Genomic DNA, 23,841 nt, shown 5'->3' on the forward strand with positions numbered 1-23,841 from the left:
AATTCATGAATGGATTGTTCACAGACCACACAAGTTTCCCCCAGGGAATCCCAACTTCCCATTCTAATCAGTCACCACGAGGCCCTGGAACATTATCCACCATTGTTTTCTGGGCAGAAGCATGATTTGGTTCGTAACTGAAAACCTGAGATCTTCATACTATACTCATCTATGCTTCTAGTCAGTCAGCAAGCATTTACTAAGGACCTATTGTGTCCAGCCCTAGGCTGGGCGTATTCTGGAGAACAGAGGTGAGGAAGGCATCGTTCCTGTCCTTAGAAGGAATAGTCAGGAACAGAGGCTCTGAGAAGGCTTCTGGAAGGAGGTGGCATTGGAGCTGAGCCTTGAAAAATAAATAGGATCTAGACCAGGACAGATGAGACAGCACAGCTCTGGTCTCATGAGGAAGTGGGCAGGGTGAGGACCGTGAGAGCCGGTGGTCTGGTGTGTCTGGTGGCAGGGGTGAGGTCTTGGGCATGCTCGAAAGGCCAGGGCCAGCGAGGCTTTCCCAGCCTGTGGCCCCGCTCCACGCACCGATGGGCACATGCGGTGGACCAGTTAAGTGACTCAAACCCAGAAATATTTTCTGAAATGACAGAACCAGCACATCCAAGTAGCTTCCCAGATGAAGTCCCTTCAGGGTCACATCTGATAACAGTCAGTCCCTGGCTTGCGATGGTTCGATTTAGGATTTTTCAGTGTTACGATGGTGCGAGAGTGATAGGCGTGCAGTGGGAACCGCACGCTGAGCGCCTCACAGCCGTCCTGCCTTTCCGCGCCAGCGCAGTCGCCAATTATACGAGACATTCAGCGCTGTGTCGTGAAATAGGCTTTGTGTGAGACGGTTTAGGCTAATGTGAATGTTCTGGGCACGTTTAAGGTAGGCCCGGCTAAGCTCTGCCATTCAGTAGGTGAGGTGTGTCAAACGCATTTCCAACTTAAGATATTTTCACCGTATGACGGGTTTATTGAGATGTGGCCCTATCCTACGTTGGAGAGTATCTGTTATTTTCTTTGCTACCTTTTAAAAAAATAAAAGCATCCTTTGCCTTCAAGGAGAGAAACTGGTAAAACTTTGGAGATGGCTTGAGCTTTGGGAGGCCCGAGACAGGCATTCCGAGGGCATTCCCGGCTGGTTCCCTGTCGTTGGCTCACGCGGTAGCTGAAAAGAGAGAATGGACGTCTGTTTCCTAGTCGTGGTACTTAGCTGCGTGTCAGGGGGAGGGACAGCGGTGACAGCACAGGCCCAGTGCTCCAAGAGCCCAGAGGGAGCGGGGGTGCCTGGGGGCCTGGCTGCCTGCCCTGGCCTGGTGCCCACTCCCTGGCTCAGTTTGAAAGGAAGGACGAGGGTGGCAGGCAGCAGGAGGGGCCGGGCACACAGGCAGGAGCTGGGAGGCGACTTGGGCTGTCATCAGGGAGAACAGCCTCATTCCTGTGACCCTGTGGGAAGAGCTCCGTCCACCCTGGGCAGAGCAGGCTGGGTGTCCACTGAGTTATGAAGCCAAAGACTGGGGCCCCTCCACGGCACTGAGACCTGTTGGACTGTGAGGGGGTCTCCCGAGGAAGTCTCCCAAGTGTCCCTGAGGAGCGAGTGGACCCCGCCCTGGGTGGAAGGGAAAAGGCCCGGCAGAGAGGGTGGGGCCTGAGCACAGTTTGAGGCCCTGCGTGGGTCACGGTCCGTGTGAATGGCGCCCCCTGCTGCCACACAGTGCGCTTACAAAGGTCCGGGAGTTTCAGCTCTGAAGCCTGGCTGGACACCTCTCCCTGCTCCCGTGGGCTCCTGGTGTCACACGGGCTGCTAGGGCCATGCCTCCCTGTGGCACTTGGGGCTACCACTCCACCCTGAGCACCAAATTAGGGGCCACCTCAGCCTAGGTGCCAGGTTAGGAAGAAATGACTGTGAACTACACACGTACAGTGTAATAGACATCATCTCATTTAGCCTCGGAGCAACCCTGAGAAGGAGGTGTCACCGCCTTACAGGTGGAGAAGACAGGCTCGGGGTATGTTTGTCATGGTGACACGCTGCCGGCAGCACAGCCGGGTTTGGAACCAGAGGCTGTTAGACTCTGCTCCTCGCCCCGCTGCCCAGGAGGCCATCTCTCCCCTCTGCAGAGAGGGAGACCTGGAGACTCTGGCTGAGTTCTCTGGAGGGGGCAAGGGTCCCCGTCCCACACGTTAGTGAACCCCTTCTTTCACTGGCCACCAAAGGGCCTCAGTTTCCACTAATGGCCTGTGACGGGAATTCCGTGGCAAGGCTTCCATACATTGGGGGTACAGTCGGGGTTTCTGCGAGCAGAGGTCGCCTCTCAGGGGTGCTTAGCCTCGGTGGCCATCCTCTGAGGGCGGGTGCGCTGGAGGGTCCCCTTCGGCCCTCGGGGCACACCCAGGGGCCTGACTCTCTCTCTGCCGCCCTGCAGGCCCTTCATGCTGCTGCCGCCCCTGATGGAGTGGATGCGCGTGGCCATCACCTACGCGGAGCACCGCCGCAGCCTCACCGTGGACAGCGGCGACATCCGGCAGGCGGCCCGGCTGCTGCTGCCCGGTCTGGACTGCGAGCCCCGGCAGCTCAAGTACGGAACTGGGAGGAGGGAGGCCCCAGCATTCGTGTCCAGCCCCCATGGCTCCCCTGTGCGGCCGCCTTCTCCTGCGGGCGTGAGGGGGTCAGAGAGCAGGGGCTGCAGCGATTCGAGCTGCTCCAAGAGTCCTCTGCAGACGCCAAGGCTGAGTGTTGGAACAGATCTATTCTAGACCTCGCTGCTTTCCGGGCCCGCTGGTCTGCTACGTAGCGCAGACATGCATTTGGGTTTGGGCAGCAGAACTCACACGCCTCTCTGGGATGGTGGGGGGTGAGAGGTCGACGTGGGCACTCTCTTTCCTCCGTCCCTGTAACTGCCACCCTTCTCTCTACCCCTTCCTTTCTATGTGCATTACCTTAGTCCTCATGACGACACTAGAGAAGGGACACTGTGCCCACCTTACAGATGGGGAGGCTGAGGTCAGGGAGGAACAGTATATTTCTTGCCCATAGACACCCAGCCAGCAAAGTGCCTTAACTTGAACCTGGGTCCCTACAGCCAAAGCCCTTAATTTCCTTCTAAAAGCACCTGTCTTGTAGTGGCTTAGGGCCCTGAAGAAGCCTTCTGGAGAAGCTCCTTCTGGCCATCCCTGGCCTCGGAGAACCTTGTATCATTTTTTTGACCCCTTGCCCGAATGCCAGTTATGGCTGCCTCGGTCTCCACGGTGATTGCCAAACCTCATTCTAAGATGTGAACTCTCTACACTTCGGCCCAACCAAGGCTGCAGGCTAAAGCTGCCCATTGGACACCTGTGGGGTGCCCTCTGTGGGCACAGATGTTACCTGTGACTTCCCTTGGTAGGTTGGGTTGACTGCAAAGAAGATTCTAGGGCACCCTCTGCCATCCCTCTGGTTTTTCTGGCCTTACCAGGAAGTCCAAAGGAGAGAATACGTAGAACCCGGCCACCATGGTGGTTTCATAGGCCGAGGTACAGACTCCTCTGTGCAAAAAGTGTACAACCAAGCGTAGCAGCACAAGCCCAGGCTGGAGTCTCTTTCCTGAGGGCAGCCCCCAGTAGATGATCTTAGATGAGACTCTGTTTCCTGCCAGTTGACAGCTCCCAAGAGCTCAGAGCACTTCTTAACATGTTTGTAGAGAAGCAGAAGTGTGTGCTCTTCGTGTCACAGAACATTATGGGGACAGTCATCGCTGATCTGAACGCAGTTCCCAGGCCATCCCCCTAACCATCCACATATCCATGTCAGCCTCTCTCAGCTGTGTCACGGGTCGCTGAGAGGCAGCGTCCTAGCAAAAAGAGTCCGTGCACAGTCATGCTCACACACCTCCGGGTCTCCCCTGGGCAGACCCGAGTGCTGTTTCAGTTCCTTCCGGAGGCTGGACGCCCGAGCTGCTACCGAAAAGTTCAACCAGGATCTGGGTTTCCGCATGCTCAACTGCGGAAGGACGGACCTCATCAGCCAGGCCATCGAGGCCCTGGGGCCAGACGGGGTCAACACCATGGATGACCAGGTAGGTTCTGAGAGCTCAGGCCAGACTCAGGGGTAAGAGCTGGCAACTCACAACCGCCAGAGCTGGTGGCATGGTCTCTTCGGTGGTAAGCCTGAGACTGGCTTGGTTCCGTGCTTCTAAGAGGTGGGCACCTCCTGAATTCCTGAATCGGGCCCTGCCGGTTTGAGTGGAACGTCCGCCTGGATGGAGACTTCTAGCGGGCCTTGGAAAACCTGTGTGATGTGGATTCTGCTTCCTTGGCTGGACCGCTGGCAACCGTCCCAGATGGCGCAAGGCTGGGAAAGAGTCCAGAGGCGTCAGCTTGACGCCCAGCTAGGGCTAATGGTCGCTAGCACTTTATTAGAGCAGGTTGTGTGCTGGCCATGGAAGCCCTTGCCTCCGTGGAGCTGACCGTTCTGGCTAGGGAGGTAGATGATAAGAAACGTAAACACAGAAAATATAGAGAATAGTAATGAAAAGTGCTAAGGACTAAAATGAAGCAGGAAAAAGGATAGGAAATATTGGAGGTGATTTACAACTTTAGGTACAATTTAACTTAAGTTTTTGTGTTTGTGCTGTTTAGTTTTTTGCTGTGGACAGCTAACACTTATACAATACAGCACTCAGGTGTTGTTTGTTATCAGTGCTTCATGTAGATTAACTCATTTGATTTTTTTTTTTTTTTTTTTTTTTTTTTTGGAGACAGAGTCTCACTCTGTTGCCCTGGCTAGAGTGCCATGGCGTCAGCCTAGCTCACAGCAACCTCAGACTCCTGGGTTCAAGTGATCCTCTTGCCTCAAACTCCCAAGTAGTTTTGTTTTTTTTTTTTTTCTATGTATCTTTAGTTGTCCAGCTAATTTCTATTTTTACTAGAGATGGGGTCTTGCTCTTGCTCTTGCTCAGGCTGGTTTCAAACTACTGATCTTGAGTGATCCTCCTGCCTCGGCCTCCCAGAGTGCTAGGATTACAGACGTGAGCCGCCGTGCCCGGCCACGCATTTGATCTTGCCGGCAGCACTATGGTATAGTGCTATTACTCTCCCCATTTTGTAGATGAGGTAGGGAGAGGTCGCTTTACCTAAGGTCACATAATTGGCAAGGAGGGGAGCTGGCATGAGAAGAATCCAGGCAACCCGACTCCAGCCTCTTAACCACTGTGGTTAAAGAAACCACTGTTTCTTTGTTTGACGCTGTTTTGAGAGCACTGACTCTGCCCCTACTCGCCCTGGTGGTTTGGACTACTACACAGAAACGCAGGGAGAGTTGTGAATAGCAGTTGGGAGTGAAGACAGTATCCTCAGATAAGGTGACAGTGTGATGCAGGATGTGACAGAGCTCCAGGAAAACCACAAGGCTGAGGTGGTCCCCGATGGTGGGACGGGACCGCCAGGGACGGCTTCCTGCTGAAGGGGTTTGAACCGGGCCTAGGAAAGAGCAGGATTGGGACTGAACAGAGAGGGGTCAGGAAGGCGTCATTCCAGGCAAGGGGGCAATAAGGACAGGAGTGTGGAGGTCGGGCAGTCGGGACACGTGCTGGGGCAGGCGTCCGGGGACACCAGGGGTCTGGATGGGGCTTCAGGAGGGCAGTGGCAGGTGACAGCCTTGCGAGTCAGATCTCTCAGATCTGACTGTCAACGCGGGCTCTGGGATTTTGTGGGGGCTTTCATCCTGAAGGAAGGAGGAGGTGGAGTCTTTTGGGACTCAGCCGGCCACGCACAGGCTGCGGCATCTTGGACGAGCTGCTCTCCCGCCCTGAGGAGCCTGTTTCCCTGCCTCTAAGATAATAGTACCTGCCACGGAGAGTTATTGTAAGGATTTTGCATCTAGCACAAAGCAAATGGCTCAGTAAATGTTTCTGCTGGCTCTTGTTGCCAGTATGGTGCTTATTGTAGTCATGTTGTTGTTGACATGATGACAGTCCCTGGAATCTCTTAATCAGCCCCCTTTTATTTATCCTCTTCATATGCCTGGAGGTAGGGATAGGGACAATCCACAAAAAAGGAGTTTCTCCTCACGGGGCTCATCCTGTGGTTTGAACTCCCAATTGCATACAGATGTGTGCGGAAACAAAGTCAAATATGAGCACAGAGGCGAGACAAAGCCACGTCCCCCTGCCACAGCTGGCTGTTCTCTGAGTGCTCGGTGCTGTCTGTCCCCACACCTTGGTGTTCACAGACTGCTCTGCGGGTAAACACTCCTCACCCCGTGACTAATCGCAGGCCATTTCTTTATCGCTGGGCACTAGGCAAGGATTTATGAGGGAAGGAGATCTTGTCTACACACAAATAACCCAATAAATAGCATCACAGGGCGCCAGACAAACGTGGAGTAAACACTCGGCGCTGTGGCCTCACTGTTACCGGCCACAGGGAGGATGCCCGGCCAGGAAGCAGCCCCACCCCTGCCCACCTGAGCCCGGGGGCATCGGGGCTTGGCTCTCGGAAACTCTGAGCTGCCCCGTAGCACCACATGTAAGGCCAGACGCTTCTCCCTGCTCTCGTGAGGGGCCTGAAAGCCTGGGCTTCTCAGCTCCCGGTGACCTGGGTTCTGACCCAAATTCTGCCTCTTTGCAGCGTGTGACCTTGGGCAGTGAATTCCCCTTCTCTGCGCCTCATCTGTGAAATGGGGAGGAGAGCAGGGCCTCTCAAAGGGGCATATCGTGGTGATTAAACGAGCTCACTCAGCGCGGCAGTTTCCGCGCAGGGGCCTGCACGGGGTGGGCTGGGGTGTGGCAGTGGAGCGTAGTGGCAGCCATGGGTGGTGGTTATTTTAATTAGCTGGCTTTCCAGGAAAGCTTATTCTATATGAAGCACTTGACACATATTAACTCACGCTCGTTACAACCACCCTGTGAGGTCGATACTATTGTTCACAGTTTAAAGATCAGGAAACACAGGCACAGAGAGGAGTGATTTGTAGAAAGCTGACAGCTGCTCGTGGCAGAAGTGGCCTTTGCAATGTTCTGACAGCGCTTCACAGCCCTCCGGGGTCCCGCAGTGCCCATGGCAATGCCCGACTCTCCCCGTCAGCATCCTGTGGCCCGTGGGCCCAGGAGGCACCAGGTGCAGGAGAGCCCAGCGTGAGCAGCCACGCCAAGCAGAGGCCAGGCCCGAGGTTTCTGGGGTGGAGGGCCGTGGGATAGTGGGTGGGGTACGTGGTGTGTCCTGTCTTCAGACAAGTAAGCATCCGTCTTTGATCCACGCAGGGCATGACGCCACTGATGTACGCCTGCGCTGCCGGGGACGAGGCCATGGTCCAGATGTTGATTGATGCCGGGGCGAACTTGGACATCCAGGTGAGGAGGCCCCAGGTCTCCATCAGATGTGATGTTTGGGCGCCTGAGTGGGTGTGTCTCAGAGGTCTGTGAAGACAAGACACACAGAGACCACAGTTAGAAAGAGGATTTGAGCTCTCTGTGTGAGAGAGAGCCAGCCAAGTGGAGAGAATGGCCATGATTCTTTTGTTATGTTAATAGCATCTTCTTTCTCCCTTTCACCAGCCTAATAATCCCCAGCCATCCCTACCACCCCCAGTTACTCTGCCTCCCTCTGAGGCAGAGAGTGCTTCCCCTCTACCATCTTTTGCCCACGGCAGGCATCACTAATTGAACATCATCCTTTCCTTTTAAGCCTTGTCCACATGATGCTCCAGGCAGACATTACAAATCCAGTGTAGAAAGCACTTGAGTTGACTCCCATTCACCATCCCTGCAGCATACTTCCTTCACTCAGGTGCCCATATCACCTGTGTAGGAAACACTGATCCTCTGTGGGGTTTTCCAGGTTCCAAGCAACTCTCCCAGGCACCCTTCCGTCCACCCCGACAGCCGGCACTGGACCTCGCTGACATTTGCTGTGCTGCATGGACACATCTCTGTGGTCCAGGTGAGCTCCTGCCAGGTGGACACTGTACCCCTCCCTCAGCTTACCAGGTGAGCTGGGCCCCAAGCACAGCCCGAGCCGCAGCTGCATGAGTGGTTGCTGCAAATCTGCTCACCTGTTCAACAGGGCAGCGACCCACCCAATGTGCCTAAGGAAGGGGCTAGTGGAAGGATACATGTGGAGTTTTAGGAAACAAGATCCAGGTCCCATTTTGCCTCTTGGCATCTCTGTGTCCCCTTTGATGAGTCTTTGGGCGTGTCTGCTTGGCAGGCCCACCCTGAACCATCTTCCTGACCCTTCTCTGTTCTCTCCCCTAGTGAGTTTTGCAGGGCCAGCTCTCTAGCATGATGTCCCCTCCAGTTCTGTCCCCTCTCCATGAACAGCCTTAGTTTCTCTGTTTGCCAGTTCTGAGGGGACCCAGATTGGCACAGCTCACCTGCCAAGCCGTTACCCTCTGGCGGCTGCACAGCAAAGCCCGACATCAGCTCAGACTGGGCCTGCAGGGCCATGCCCTGGGCTTGCCTGGACTGGCGCCCAGTTTCACCCCATGGGCAGGCCTCCGCCCCCACGGCCCTGGCACTGGCACAGGTGGCGGAGCACAGCTGGTTTCTGACCAATGAGTCTCCAGCAGATGGCCGTCCCCCTGTGCCCCTCACACTGCAGGTGGCCAGGGGCAGCCTGGACGCCTCACTCCTGGCCTCCTGGCGGGGCAGGCGGGCTTCCCCTTGACTGCCATCATGCTCTGAGGAAGGCTTGGTTTCCAGGAGTCTGGGAAGGCTGGAAGGTCACTCCCTCCAGAGCAGCCAGTCAGGGCAGGTGAGACGGAGCCGAAAGTCACCCACTGGAGTGATGCCAGCACCACCCCTGCCCCGAGGCAAAGCCAGGCCCGGCTCAGGCTGGCACTGCCTGGTATCTGTTAACCCTGCCCCGTCTGTGCCCCCGCAAAGCTGGCCCTTGCTAGAACAGGGAGAGGCCCCTGCTGTTCTGGACAAAGACACTCTGCTCCAGCTACCACCTGCCGGCCTGGGGTGGCTTCAGACCTCTCAGACGAGATGCCTAAAAGCCACTGGCTATTGAGCATGGTTTTGTTCAATCACCAATAATACTGCAAGGCCAGCCTCTCTTCCCATTTTGTAGATGAGGCAGACTGAGGCTCAGAGGGTTGAAGGATCTGCCCCAGGTTTCTCACTGGTAGGTGCCAGTATTGGCACCCTGCTCTTTTTGACTCCAACACCTGCTGCCACCAGAGCCTCAGTTCACCCCTGTAGACTGGGGGCAGCACTTTCTTTCCTGCTTGTGTGCGTGAGTTCTCGGGAATGCCATTGTAGCCAGCTTATGAGAAAGCATTTGAAAGAAAGAAACAACTCAGAAGTCCTCGTAGCTTAGGGGTTTGGGCTGGAGCCACAGGAGTTGAAGATTCTAGAAACTGAGCCTTGAGTGTAACCTGGAGTTCTAAAGGTCCAGTTCCTCGGCTGCCAGGTAGGCTGTGGCTGGAGAGGACCTAAGTCTCCGTCCCACAAAGCCTCCCCGAGCCCTTCCCAGGTGCCCCACCGTGCTGAGCGGTGCCCCCTGCTCTGTGCCCCTGGCAGTTGCTGCTGGACGCCGGCGCCCACGTGGAGGGCTCTGCGGTCAACAGCGGCGAGGACAGCTACGCGGAGACGCCCCTGCAGCTAGCCTCTGCGGCCGGTAGGCACACCACTGCCCTGCCCCGCGAGGGGCCCTCCCTGCACTGTCACCCAGCCTCCGTGGGGACATAGCTGGACAGACAGGGGTCTGTGGCGGGCCGTGCAACCCCTCCCCGGAGCCACTGAGGGGCTCCCCTCGCCCTGCCTTCCTCCCGTCTCCCTCTCACCTCCACCTCACCCCCCACCCCGCCCACAAAACATAAACGAACGTGGGGTTTACTCATTTCTTCCTTCGCTCAGAGTTTAGAGGATCCCTCTCCCCCTTGCCCGTGCTCAGCACCGGCTCAGCCAGCCTCTCACTGTCCGCGGCGTCGCCCTTGTCTTTCAGGGAACTACGAGCTGGTCAGCCTGCTGCTGAGCCGAGGCGCCGACCCCCTGCTCAGCATGCTGGAGGCCAACGGCATGGGCTCCTCCCTGCACGAGGACATGAACTGCTTCAGCCACTCGGCTGCCCACGGCCACAGGTGCCTGCCCGAGATTCCCGCGTGTGCGACGTGGGCACTAAGACGAGCCTCCGTTTCCCCAGTGGGGGCAGAGGAGCTGGGCCTGGACGCTTTCTCGCGACGGGGGCCTGCGTGTTAGGAGACCAGAAAGAGGAGGGTCTCCACCGGCACAGGACCCAGACGTTAGCAGCCCCAAGGGGCCAGGTGGGGGGTGCTCGAGGGAGGCTGGTTCCTGGAAAGCCTGGGACTGGAGCCTGGCCGCCCGATGCCCAGGACAGGCCGTCCCGTTGTCCAGTAAGCTGTGCCCTGCAGCCGCCAGGCCTGCTGGGGACCACGTGGCCTCAAGGGCCCCAGGAGCTTCCACACCACGGGCTGCTCAGCCATGAAGAGGCTCCTGGTGGCTCTGTGTGAAATTGAGTCCCGCTCCAGGGGCAGATGGTGGAGCTTGCTCGGGGGCGCCAGGCCCACCTGCGTGCGACAGGGTGGTCAGGCTGGAGCCAGGGCCATTGGGCAGCAGCGGGGCCAGAGCGAGACTGGAGGAGAGGTTGTTAGAGGGCAGAGAAGGGGCCAGAAAGGCAGGGCGGGCAGGCAAGCGGGCCTCCAGCATCTGGTTCCCAGACGCCTGTTGCCACGAGACGCAGGCTCTTGCTGTGGTCCCTCCCGTGGGTCCCCTTTTCCCTACGCCTTCCCAGCCCCCACATTCACCCACCCAGACTCCCTCAGCCTTCAGGTGCCATCTTACCATGGCTGCCTCTAGGCCACTCTGTCCCTCCCCGTGCCCATGTTTGGCCCACTGTGGCCTCTTCACCCTGTGAGGGGGTTCCCTGCCTGCCCGTCCTCCTCTCGCTCTGTGTGGAGCACAGGACCCTGGGGACAGGCACCGGGGCTGCTTCACCTTCACACACCATGCCCGGCACAAGGGAAGCGCTCTGCAGACTCCTGAGCTAGCAGAGCCACAGACGAGCGCTGACTATATACAGCCGGCTGGCCGGCCCCTCAGGGTGGCCCTGGGTCCTGCGCAGGGTGCCTTGGCCACAGGATCAGGAGATTTGCACAGGGGCCCACGGGGCTGCTGTGGAGGAGGTCGGCACACAGGAGACCTTTGGGGCCTGCCATGCTGCTGCCAGCCCAGGCCACAGGACGCATGTCTGCGTCTGCACTCCCATCACATGCCTTGAGCAGGGTGGGTTCATCCCCCGTAATGGCGACACTCATGGTGTCTTGCAGGGCTAAATACAGCAGCACGGGGAGCGTGCTCTGTCCAATCTAACCTTCTAGGCGTTCGTTTATAAACCTGAGTAAATTCTGTGTCATTCACCTCACTTCATCTTTAGGAACAAGAGGGGCGACTGAGCCCTAACTAGGGCTGAGTACCCCGTCTCAGACGCTTTCGCATACGTGGCTGCTGTTTAGGCCCTGCTGGGTCCCAGGCTCTGCATGTGATGCCTTCACAGTAGCCTTGGGAAAGGGTGACGCTGACACCCTGTTCTACAGATGACAAAGCAGTCCGGGCTCAGGGAGGGAGGACAGCCAGTCTGAGGTCACACAGCCAGGATGGCAGAGCCTGCCCAACCCCAAAGCCTGTGACTTCTCTGCAGTACCAGGGTGGCAGGAGAGAGGGGCTTCCCGCACCGTCCCCTGACCCCCAGGTCGTGGGGACTGGTGTCCCCAGGAGTGAGAGGCAGGCCAGGAGCTCCCTGAGCCCCGGATGTGCCGTGGTCACCCATCCGGGCAGTGGGGTGCCAGGCGGCAGCTCGGGCAGGCACCACCTGTTGTGGGACCTCAGGCCTCACCCTCCTCCACCGCTCTGCCTGCAGGAATGTCCTGAGGAAGCTCCTGACGCAGCCGCAGCAGGCCAAAGCAGACGTGCTGTCCCTGGAGGAGATCCTGGCCGAGGGCGTGGAGGAGAGCGACACGTCCAGCCAGGGCAGCAGCAGCGAGGGGCCCGTGCGGCTGAGCCGGACCCGCACGAAGGCCCTGCAGGAGGCCATGTACTACAGCGCCGAGCACGGCTACGTGGACATCACCATGGAGCTGAGGGCGCTGGGTAAGGCTGCCCAGGCATGCATGCACACTCGCACACAAGCATGTGCACATACACACATGCACACTCGCATATATGCATGTGCACACAGGCACACTCACACATGCACATGTGCACATGCAGTCACTGCCTGCTGCTCTTCAGCAGGCCAGAGTGGCCCAGGGCTCACAGGGCAGCTGAGCACAGGGTGTGGCCAGGCCAGGAGGTGCCCTGGGCCTCAGACATTCCTCAGCAGTGACACCTCTCGAGGTCACGGCCCCAGCCCTCTGCCCTCAGGCCTCCCATCCTCCCTGGCTGACCCTTCGCTGGTCACAGCTCAGGGATGTGTAGCACACTGAGCCCTGTGAGTCACCATGCCTGTCCTCGGCCAGCCTGTTCATACCTTTGGTTGGTCCAGTCTGTGGACTTTCTGTGTCCTCCAGGGAGGCTGGTCAGACAGAGACTTGGGTCAGATCCTGTGTTGGCCACACACCATGTAATCTCTCCAAGTCTCGATTCCCTTCTCTCTCCGGGGGTTTGGTGCTCAGGATCATCATCTAGGAATGGGATGACGTCACTAAAGCACGAGGCCCGGTGCCTGCTGTGAGCACTTGGAACTCGGCAGCTGGGCTGTTACCATGGGGCCACAGCACGCAACCCCCAGGGCAGGGCCGGAGGGCAGCGAGGCAGCCTGCCTCGGTGTTCATTGCTGTAAAGTGGGGATGTCACTCCCACCTGCAGTCAGTAACCTATGTCCCTGGGGAATGCCATTGCTTATAATCCCCAGGGAGGCGGGAGGGTAAGAGGTTATCTCTCTGATTACCAGGAACACGACTAGTTTATGTCTTGAACTGCCCCCAGCAGTTTTAAAGGACTCTGTGGCCCCACTGACACACTCCGGGGAGCTGGTACCCAGTCATCGTCTGCCCCTGGGTGTGCATGGACACACCAGTCCCCTGGGGATGGGCCCTCCCTCCGGGACAGGGACAAGTTCACTCTGGGGCCTGTGTGTCCTTGAATGCCCTGCATATTTTCCGGGTACCCGTGTCCACCTGGCCACCCCTCCAGAATTAATAAGTCCTCCCTAGCAAATAATTTTTGGGCCCAACAAGCAACAGGGCTCCCGTGGGCCGTGGGGCCACACTCACAAATCCCCCAGCTGGGCTGTCAGTTTTCAGAGCTTGGGTCCCCCGTGTTGGGCTGCAGCCACTCCTCCACCTCATCCAAAGAGAACCTGGAACCCAGCTCGGCCCCTTGGCGTGAATTAAGGCTGTCGCTGTGTGGCCACGCCGGGACAGCCGTTCAGCACACAGCAGAGGGGGGGCGGGGCGCTCCACGACCCGGGGCACGTCCTGCTGGAGAATGTCGGTGTCTGCACGGGGAGCACTGTGCCAAGGTGTGTGACTGCCTGCCTTTCCCCACCCGGGCCAGGTGTGCCCTGGAAGCTGCACATCTGGATCGAGTCTCTGAGGACCTCCTTCTCGCAGTCGCGGTACTCGGTGGTGCAGAGCCTCCTGCGGGATTTCGGCTCCATCAAGGAGGAGGAGTACAACGAGGAGCTGGTGACCGAGGGCCTGCAGCTCCTGTTCGACATCCTCAAGACCAGCAAAGTGAGTGTGGCCAGCAGCCCCCGCCCCACACCCAGGGAGCCCCGGGTTCCAGAGCCCACAGCCCCGACCCGGGCCACGGGACAGACGTGTGGACGGAGGACACACAGGCAGGCAGCAGACACAGGCACCCCCACGCACACGGATGGACGCCCACCCCCGGCACGCAGACTCGTGCTGCCCGGCCGCAGAGGGGAGGGGCCGTGGACGTGTCTGGACTGGATCCTGGCCAGAAAAGCCATTTGGGGAATCGCTGATGGAAGCACAGGCATCTCCTGCCAAGCCAGATCCAGCAGGAACAAAAAGCCAGCGGCTGCTCTAATCCAGGCCTGGACTTTTGACATCAGCCTGACGTATCTGCAGCTGTAAACAGCGGCACGGGACAAGCTAACGGGCCCCTCTCCCTCTCCCACAGAACGACTCTGTCGCCCAGCAGCTGGCTGCCATCTTCACCCACTGCTACGGCACCAGCCCCATCCCCAGCATCCCAGAGATCCGGAAGACCCTGCCGGCCAGGCTAGGTGAAGGCCCGTCTCCGCGCGCCCTGCCGTCCTCCTCCTCCCCTCCATCCCTGGCCTCAGTTTCTCTGTCCCTCACCTTTGTGTCCCTCTCCTGCCCCAACACACACCTCACAGCACCCTTAATAACCCCCGGAGGTAGACGCCTCGGCCACGTCCCTCTCTTCCCCTTCTTCGCAGACCCGCACTTTCTGAACAACAAGGAGATGTCGGACGTGACCTTCCTCGTGGAAGGAAAGCTGTTTTATGCACATAAAGTCCTGCTGGTGACGGCGTCCAACAGGTAGGCAGCCTCGGATAACAAAGCCCCAGCTCAGGGGCATAAGGGCAGCTTGTTTCAGATTTGAGGTGCCGGAGGGCGGCTGGCTGGGGCTGTGGCCCACCTGCCCCATGGGGGGCATGAGGCGGGCCGGGTGGGGCAGGAGGCGTGGGCCGGAGTCCTCCAGGGAGACCTGGGGGGGGGGGTCTTTCTGGCCCAGGTATTGCTTTCAGTTATTAGAAAATATAAATATCCTGGGACAAGGAGTCAGTGTCCGGCCACAGGCGTCAGGTCATGCGTATGGAGATAGCAGGGATGGAATGGGGCTCAGCCCCGCTGTCAGCACCATGTAAAACGTCACTTGCTGAGAATTATTTTGGGGGCACGGCAGCAATCTTTCAAACGCTCTGTCTCCCGGTAGCCGGTGAGGTGACGGATGGTGCCGTTACCGCACGGTGATGGAGAAAAAGTCACGTTCAAAACCTGCCTCGTTTCGTCTCCTCTGCTCCAGGTTCAAGACGCTGATGACCAATAAATCAGAGCAAGATGGGGACAGCAGCAAGACCATCGAGATCAGTGACATGAAGTACCACATTTTTCAGGTGGGTGGGGCTCGGTGCTGCCCGTCTGGGAGGGATGGCCTCCCCCCAGGAGCCCGCCCTTGGGGGCAGCTGTGCGTCGCCCATAGTTTTCCAGGCTACTCCCAGTGCCTTCTGTGTTTCCTTGAATCATAAGTCGGGTTTGAGCATCCGGGCCTTTCCCTGTGCCAAAGCAGCCACCCGCTGTGCAGCCGTAGCTTCAGAGCCTGCCTCACAGTCCTGGGCTCTTACCACTGGACACGATGTCCAGGCAGCGTACAGACATGTAAGACAAGCACACACCACACATGTGGCATGGGGGCCCCTGTCATCAGAGTGGGGTCCCAGCACGTGAGCATTACTGAGAACTTGCTGGGAATGCAGGGTCCCAGGCCCACGCCTGGGACCCTGCTGCCCCATGGGTCCGAAGCTGCCCCATGGAACCATAGCATGGAGGGCTTGACCTTTTACACAGGGACAGCTGGAAGCTCTAAAATATTTGAAGCAGAGGGATGAGGTTGTCGTCACTGACGGCGACGTGGGCCTGGTTCTAAGTGCTTGGCCTGTTTTCCACGTGAGCTTCAGCACAGTTCTAGGAGGCATTGGGGATCTTATTATTCCCTCTTAGTAGATGCGGGGCACAGGGAACTTGAGTAACTTGCTAAAGGCCACACAGCTGGGGAGTGATAGAACCAGAAGTTCTACTTCCAGGGGACCAGTTAGGATCAGGTGGGGAGTCCGGCTGAGTGACAGTGGTGCTGGTAGTGGCCGGTGGGACGAAGGGAAGTAGAGCAGGGGAGAGTGGATGGGCCCTGGTAACTGACGGGCAGGAGGGCCCAGGGTCTGGCATAGGCAGCAGAGTGGTGGCGTCTCCCTGTCCTTTGATCCAAACTCTCTGGGGAGGAGGCAGCCTTAGACACCTGTTTGGCTAAGAAGCCCAAAGTCCAGGTGCGCTGGAGTCACGATCGGATCAACAGGAGGCGGGGCTGGGGGGTGGCCGGGATTGGTGGAGCGTGGGGAGTTGAGTGCACACGTGTGGACACGGTGGCCACTGTCCAGAGGGGAGGTGTGTGCTGACTTGGCTGCCCACCAAGGCCGCTGCTGCTCACCGGGGCCAGGGGGAGGGCAGCCGGGCCAGGACGGGCTGAGCAGCCCCTTGACTTCTCGAGGTTGTTGGGAGGGAAATGGGGATGCCAGCTCTCACGTGGCACACGTGGGCCTTGGGAGTGTCTGGCCCTCCCTAACCTGGCCTCTCACGAAGTTCTGGCCGATCGCTCCAACCTGGCCCAGGGCACCGGCCTTGCCCAGTAGGTTCTCTGAGAACAGAACTCTCCCGTTATGTGGGGGTGTCATTTCGGTTGGGGCCTCCGGACTTTGGCTCCTGCGTCCTGGGCTCCCTTGGAGGGGATGACCTGAGGCTACCCATCCGGGGAGTTTCAGAGCTGTCTCCACATATCTCACTGGCTCTCACAGTGCCGGGGGAGGGAGGTGTTATTTTCTGTGTTTTCTGGAGGAGGAAGGAGATCTAAGCAGTAGAGTCAGAGAGATAATGTGGGCCACATGGCATAATTTCAAATGTATTACTAGTACATAAAAAGCAGGTGAAGTAGTTAATTTTAATATATTAGCTAACCCAGTATAGGCAAAACATTATCATTTCAACATGTAACCAATGTAAAAAGAGGTCTCAAAATCCAGTATGAATTTGATACAGTGCATCTCAATCCAGACCAGCCACATTTCAGGTGTTCGGCAGCCATTGTGGCTAGTAGCTGTCATATTGTCACTTGCCAAGGTCACTGTCAACTAAAGCCAGGCGTTGGGGACTGGCTCCTGCAGTCTGGGCTTCCTGGTGGCCCATGTGGGCCAAAGGAAACTGCTGCCTGCAGCTGGTTTTGCCTGGGGCTTTTCCTCGAGCAGCCCTTTGGCTGTCCAGCCCCAAAGGGTGCCCAGTTTTGAGAGGCAGGTGACCCACGTCCTACCAGGGGCTGCCAGGCTATGCGAAATTAATCTTCTGTTGCCTGCAGGCTGCCAGGCTCCCTTAGCAAGGCTCTAAGCGAGCAGCTCCGTGGCCTCATATGCATTCAAGTGGCCTCAGGGAGACGTATGGACCACAGATGGCTGGGCCTTGCCAAAACCAACTCCCAAGATGCAGCAGGAGGTCACCTTTCAGCCCAGGAAGGGAACTGCAGGCTGTGGCCACCTGTGTCCCTTGCTCAGGGGCTGCCCTGAGGCCATCCCTTAGCAAAGAGTCCCAAAAGATGCGATCTGCCTGCCCACCCCAGGCAGAGGGGCAGGCCTCCTGGAGGGACAGACGGACACTTAATGTGCAATTACAGGCTCCACACGGATCCAGCAGGGGCTGCAGGAGGCCCTGGGAGCTTCCCGCTCCTCTGAGGAAGAGGCCAATGTCTCTGTCTCCCGGGAGAGGCTGGCAGCCAGCCCCCTCTCCTCTCCCCGGGGTCAGGCTTTCTCCTAGACCCTCTGGTGCCTCTTTGGCCCGAGGGCCGGTCCCCACAGAGCCCAACTGTGCCTGTGGAGCTGTGTTTACTCACATGCTTGCCAGTTCCTTCCTGGGGCTGTTTCTTCAGCCAACTAGAAAGAATTGTTTTTCTTTTTTCCAACTGGGAGCCTCACTTGCTCCAGCATGATAGCAGAGTGTGTAACTTAGACCTCGGCACAAGTAAATATAGTTCCCCTCCCAGACCACCCCGTCTGGTGGCCTGGGCTCTGTGCTTTCTTTCGCAGGGAGTCAGAATGTGACTCTCGTCTCCACAGTGGAGACCCAGCACAGACAGGCCCGGGCCAGGCCTCAGGCAGCCTCCTGAGGGTAGCTGGGTGTTAGACAGTCTCCTCCGAGCCCCGTGGCTCTGTGTAAAATGAGCAATGAGCAGAGTGGAGCTGAGTGCAATGTGAGAGCAATGATTGGGAATGAGGAGACCTGAGGGATTTGAAGCCCTCTTCCTTCCCTGGGCCTCAGTTTCCCCAGCTCTGAATCTCATCTCACCTCCTGAGCCCATGGGGTTGTCATTAGGATCGAAAAGAAACCGCTCCACGGAAGGGAGCTTGTCACATGGGCAGAGTCAGGAGCGAGGGTCTGGGAAGTGGCTTCTGGAGGCGGTGTTCTGGGGAAAGACCAGCGTTTGAGTCAGGCTGAGCTGGGGAGAGCGGAAGGAGAGGCAGAGTTGGGGCCCTGCAGGCATCACACGCAGAGGGACAGGATGGGGGGGGGGTGGGCAGGTGGCACAGCATCCTGCGGGCCAGCAGGGGCTTCGTGCTGTGGGTCCCTTCGGCTCACTCGGGCCTGTCCCTGCAGCTGATGATGCAGTACCTGTACTACGGAGGAACCGAGTCCATGCACATCCCCACCGCCGACATCCTGGAGGTGAGCACCTGGGGGCGGCCCCATCTCCCCCTCCCCAGCCTCGGACATCTGCCGGTCTCAGCCCCGCCCTCGGCCAGGCAGAGGTGGCCTCATGGTTCCCTGTGGGGTCCTTTCTCTCTCTCTGACGGGAAGGGCAGCTCCCAGAGAGCAGGAACCGTGCACACAGGCCACACCTGGGCTTAGAGAGGGACTCCCCCCATGGGGATGGTCAGGCCCGGGAGGAGCGGGTGGCTGGGCCTGAGGGAGTTCAGGGCACCCAGAGCTGGCCGCTGGCACCCAAGGCCTGCTTCGCCTTCCTGCCAGCTGCTGTCGGCCGCCAGCCTGTTCCAGCTGGACGCCCTGCAGAGGCACTGCGAGATCCTGTGCTCCCAGACCCTCAGCGTGGACAGCGCCGTGAGCACCTACAAGTACGCCAAGGTGAGGCCCAGGGACGCCACCAGCCCTCTTCCCGCCACACGGTCTGCTCCACGTAGCCTGGCCTCCCTGGGAGAGGCCGGGAAACACTTGTAGAGGCTGAGCCCGGCCTCCCTACATCACCGGGCAATCCACAAGCTGCTTCTAAAAGCGCAACCAAGTCACTCCCTATTTAAGCCCTCCCACAGGCTCTCCACTGCCTGCAGGCTGCATAGAAGCCAGCCCCAACAGCGCCTCACACACCAGACCACACAGCCCTGTGTTCTCAGCTGGCCCCTAAGCTAGCGCTCCCATGACAGCTGTTCCCTCTTCCGGAAAGCTCCTTCCCAGTTCTTCACAAGACCAGCCCTTTGCCTTCATCAGCTGATGTCCCCAGACCACCCTGTCACTCTCCACACCACCAGCTTTATCTCCCGCACAGCCTTGAGCGCTGCCTGCACTTTCCTTGCTTGTCTGGTCCTTGGATTCTGTCTCCCCTGAACTAGCACATCAACAGCATTCTAGAGACCTTGACCTTAGAACCTAACGCCCAGTGCCTGCCCCAGTGTGGGCCTTGATTTTGAGCATTTACCATGTGCACACTTGTGTGCCGGGCCCTGTGCTGGATAGTTCCTGTCCCTGCCTTTAGGAAGGGGACTTCCAGTCGATGGGGATGACTGCCACTTAACCAGCAGTGTGACACTGTGATGTACATAAGCACAGAAAATGATGGGAGCCAAGAGTAAGACTTTAGCAACATTCCTGGTGGCACAGCTGGGATTTGAACCCAGATGGGTCCTTCTCCAAGGAGATGGTTATGGAAGGAATTCAGATAAGGTGGCCTCAAGATGCAGAGGCAGGGAACGCCTGCCCAGGACCAGGGTGAGGCTTAAGCAGGACCTTGGCCGTGGTTAGGTAAGACGTGGGGCTGGTTTCAGGCGTGGCTATGCTAAGGCCCTGGGCCTCACCACTCCTCTGCCCCTGCAGATCCACAACGCGCCCGAACTGGCCCTATTCTGTGAGGGCTTCTTCCTCAAGCACATGAAGGCCCTGCTGGAACAGGACTCCTTCCGGCAGCTCATCTACAGCCGCAGCAGCAAAGTGCAGGGCCTGGACCCGCTGCAGGACCTGCAGAGCACCCTGGCCGAGCGCGTGCACTCCGTGTACATCACCTCCCGGGTGTGAGGGCCCCTGCGGGGGTGGGAAAGGCTGCCAAGCCCGGGAGCAGTGCCGCCGGGGCCTGTGGACATGTGAGGGCCCTCCTGGGGCCAAGCCTGCGGGGGCTGTTTCCCTCTCCTTCCCCAGCTGCAGTTGAGCCCCGAGCCCACCTGTCACGGGGCAGCCCATCCTCTGCCCCAGAGCTAGCAGTCTGCTCCACCACTGCCAAGCAAAGGGAGAATGTGGCCAAAAGGTGGTCCGTCTCTCTAGCCCCACTCACCTGTAGGCCAGCAGCTGGTCCTGTCCCCCCTCTGCCCAGGCCGTAGGGTCTCAGGAAGCTCAGACGATCCTGATAAATGTATAGAATGTACACTCTGCCCGGGCCCCAGGCCCTTTCACTCAAAAGCTGGTATTGCTCTTCCTAAATGTCACATAGAAAAGGCTGCCCAAATCCCTAGAGTTACTCAAGGCTTAATATGGACCTCCAGGGACCTGGGGATCCCCACACAGAGGGCCACTTTGGTGTCTGGGCCCACAGAGGCCCTCCCCTTGGGACTACCAACATGCTCAGGTAGGTGGAAGGCAGTTCCCCAGCTAACAGCTTCTGAGCCCAGGGAAGCCTGCGGGTGCAAGGGACACACTATAGGAGCCTGGTGGCCTCAGCTCTTGTTTTGCTGTTTTGGGGGCCAAAAGAAAGCAGTTGAAACCCCAAACCTATACTTAGGTTGCCTCTGTGGGCTCAGAAGTGGAGCCTCAACATCCTTCCTGGCAAGTTTCCTTTAACTGAGGATTGGAGAGTGGGACAAGCACTTCTCTGTGGGGGACAATATTTCAGTGGAAGGGAAGGGCTGGGAGAAGAGGCTCTCCTGCCCTGTCCCCCGCCCCACTCCCTGTGGGCACTGTCCCACCCGTCATATTTATGGGCCAGACACTGGGGGAGCAGGGAGGTGGCTTGCTCTGGATGTAGCTGCTTCAGCTGTCTGGCCACACCTTAGAAACTATTTATTCACCAAAGCCCCCGGGGCATTTAAGGAGGTGTCACCTGGGCCACCTTGAAAAGCCCCTGGGGGCTTGCAATCTTGGAAAATATTTTTGACTAGCTGCTTGAGCTGGATGTATAAAGGAATAGGCGTTATTTTATTGCTGTAATATTGTATGATACTTTAACTGTACATTAATGTTGTCACTTATTGTAAATGTTCCATGGTTTTATTAACAATAAACACCCATTAACAATGACCTTGGCCTTACTGCTCCTGGTAGAGGGTTGCTTAGAGTTCAGGGCTGGGGAGGAGTCCATTAGGACTGGGAAGAAATCCCTGAGCCTGTTCTGTATAACTCGAGTCTCATATTTCAGAGGGAAAGACCACCCCCCATCAAAGCTATTCTGTGGCCACCCCACACTCACCTCTCCCCAGGACCCAACCTTCCCCCACTGGGGGCAGGAGCTAGTACTTCCCTCATTTCGTTGTCCTCATCTATGAAATGAGGTGGATGAGGATGATGTAAAAACAGCTCATATATATATGTTAAGCACGTATGTGCCGCTGAGGTGGACGGGAGCCACATGACTGAGGAATAAGACAGCACTGGGCTTTCCTGACCTCTGCGCCCAGACCCCTCCACAGCTCCTGATGTGGGACCTGTCTTGGGGATTGTCTTCAGAGGTGTTTGTAAATCCTAGCACAACCCCAAACTGTGTGGCCCACCAAGGGAGGGGCAGGGCCTTCTCCACCCAGGCCGGGCATGATGAAAGACACGTGTCGCTGGGTGGCTGCTGCCTCCAATTCCTGCTGAGCCTCAGCTGGCTCTGCCTCCACCCAGACACGGAAAGAAGTAACGAGGGTGGGTGGTGAGCCAAGCCTCAGGCCCAAGGGTTTTCTGGGACTGGGTTGTAGTTTAAGGTGCAAAGCCTAAGGAGAAATAAAGTTTTTTTTTAAAGTTCCCTGCCTGAGGCATGAATAGAAATGCGTAAGGTTAGGGGATGACAGGAAGACTTTGCTGACTTTTCAACTTTGCTGGCATGGGGAGCACGCAGTACAGCTGAGGGCCTTGTGACCGCCTGGACCTGTGGTGCCCCCTGGGGGCCGAGGGCGGAGGCGCACTCTCCACACCTGCTCCCGTGCAGAGGCCCCATGAAGGCGCTGTAGGTGCTCGTTCCTCCCCAGCACTTGCCATACAACATGGCTACTCTTCGGGGTTCTGTGTCCAGTGAGTTCCCTCACTCCCTACTCCCACACCTCCACAGCACATGCCTCGCTCAGTACCCAGCCTAACAGGCGAGACCTAGTTCCGCTCTGGCTCTAGCTGGGGCTCAGCCATTTTCTTTTCTGTCTTTCCCAGAGGGTAGGCAGGGGGGCTAAAAGGAAGTGGAGGCATGAGGGGGCAGCCGGGCCCCTTAGAGCCTGCGTGAAGCAGAATCACACTTTTGAACAAATATTTAAAGTTAATTAGGAAAAAAATGGCTAGACTCCAATGGAAATGATCACTTACCTGCAGCTGGACCTCCATCTAATTCAGGGCCAGTACTCCAGACCTATCGGCAGCCACCGGCAGGTGGGGAAGAAAGTCAGCTTCTCCTTGCAGGAGCCCTTGGTAACGAGGGACTGAGCGCATCAGTTCCACACACAGGGATCTCTCTCCTCCGGCTCCAGAGGAAACCCCTCTCCAGATGTGGAGGGTGCCAGAGTCCACTCGCCCGCCAGCAAGGCTAACAGTAAGATCGTCTCCTTCCCAGGCTGGTCTCCTGCTCCTGACGCTTCTCTTTCCCTCCGGCTCTCTGCCTGTTACTCCTTCCCACCAGAAGCCCCCCATGCCAGATGCAGGTTGATCACAGCTTTCTCAACAGAACCAGCCACAGCAGGAGCCTCAGGTCTTTCCCTTTCAGGACTCCTTTCACACCCCCTGCAGAATCCCCTGATATTTAACTTCACCAACTGTTTATAGAATCAAGGGCTTTCTCTCCCTTAGTCTGAAACTGCCCATCCGGGCCCAGGGGGCTTCCAGCCCCACCCCCTCCTCCAGGCCCACAGACGGACCGCTGCTGTTGTAATGGCCTCAGATAATGAGTCTACATTTTTCCAAGGTGACGGTCACTTATTTCCACCCCTCCCCCACCTCCCAGCCTCAGCAGCCCCCTTTGTGTCCCGTCTCCTGGTCACTACAGAGCCCTCTGGGACTGCTGGGCCAGATGAGCAGTGGAGGCACTGAAGCAGGCCAGCATTAGCCCCCAACAGCTCGGCTCGGGGCGGGGGTGTGACCATTTAGGGACCTTCTTTGTTCAGCCTTCTTCAGCCCCTTCCCCATCCTGGTGACAGCATTCGTGGCTGGCCTATCTGAATTCATTTCACAAGTGACATTTCCTGAGACAGCCAAGCCTTACAGATGTCACTCTGTCTGGGGGCCAGATGGTGAGGTCTGGGGGAGGCATGCCTTTTCAGGTTTGAAGGAGAACCCAAGATCACGACCACAAAACGCAGAGACCTGTTCCGGAACACGCACTTTGCAAATAAAAGGGCCTTGTGCCCCGGATACAGAGCTGTCACACAGAGCCAGGCAGTCTGCCTGCAAAAGTGCATGCTCTTTGCTGTCCAAGTGGGACACTCTTTTCTCTAGCTCAGGTTGTGGCTTAAGAACACAGCCAGTCCTTAGCATTCTTGGCGCTGGTACGTAACTGAGCAGCTCACCGAGTTGGATCTGAGAGAGCTCAGAGCCACTTAGTGGGCACTGGCCCCGTGCCAGGCACTGTTCTGAGCTCACCAAGGCCCTGTGAGGGCAGTGCTATTCTTTCTACATTTTGCAGACGTGGGCTGGAGGTCAGGTAGAGTGAAGTAACATGCCCATGGTCACAGTGAGGGTCTGGCAGGGCAGCCTGGTGCTTGAGT

General features: G+C 57.8%; 1 protein-coding gene across 1 annotated transcript in view; it reads left to right on the forward strand.

Annotated features, from left to right (window-relative positions):
* Positions 1 to 20,109, forward strand: part of ABTB2 (ankyrin repeat and BTB domain containing 2) — a 165,306-nt gene extending 145,197 nt beyond the window's left edge. The window contains exons 4-17 of the mRNA XM_020286518.2: positions 2,421 to 2,573; positions 3,884 to 4,049; positions 7,233 to 7,322; positions 7,810 to 7,911; positions 9,498 to 9,594; positions 9,922 to 10,057; positions 11,854 to 12,083; positions 13,491 to 13,669; positions 14,082 to 14,187; positions 14,365 to 14,467; positions 14,955 to 15,045; positions 18,338 to 18,406; positions 18,710 to 18,823; positions 19,787 to 20,109. Coding sequence (XP_020142107.1) covers positions 2,421 to 2,573; positions 3,884 to 4,049; positions 7,233 to 7,322; positions 7,810 to 7,911; positions 9,498 to 9,594; positions 9,922 to 10,057; positions 11,854 to 12,083; positions 13,491 to 13,669; positions 14,082 to 14,187; positions 14,365 to 14,467; positions 14,955 to 15,045; positions 18,338 to 18,406; positions 18,710 to 18,823; positions 19,787 to 19,984 — 1,834 coding nt within the window. The 3' untranslated portion in view covers positions 19,985 to 20,109. The remainder of the gene's footprint in view (positions 1 to 2,420; positions 2,574 to 3,883; positions 4,050 to 7,232; positions 7,323 to 7,809; positions 7,912 to 9,497; positions 9,595 to 9,921; positions 10,058 to 11,853; positions 12,084 to 13,490; positions 13,670 to 14,081; positions 14,188 to 14,364; positions 14,468 to 14,954; positions 15,046 to 18,337; positions 18,407 to 18,709; positions 18,824 to 19,786) is intronic.
* Positions 20,110 to 23,841: the final 3,732 nt, after the last annotated feature.

This window comes from Microcebus murinus, chromosome 4, assembly GCF_040939455.1.
Source record: "Microcebus murinus isolate Inina chromosome 4, M.murinus_Inina_mat1.0, whole genome shotgun sequence".
In the NCBI taxonomy this organism is placed as follows: domain Eukaryota; kingdom Metazoa; phylum Chordata; class Mammalia; order Primates; family Cheirogaleidae; genus Microcebus; species Microcebus murinus.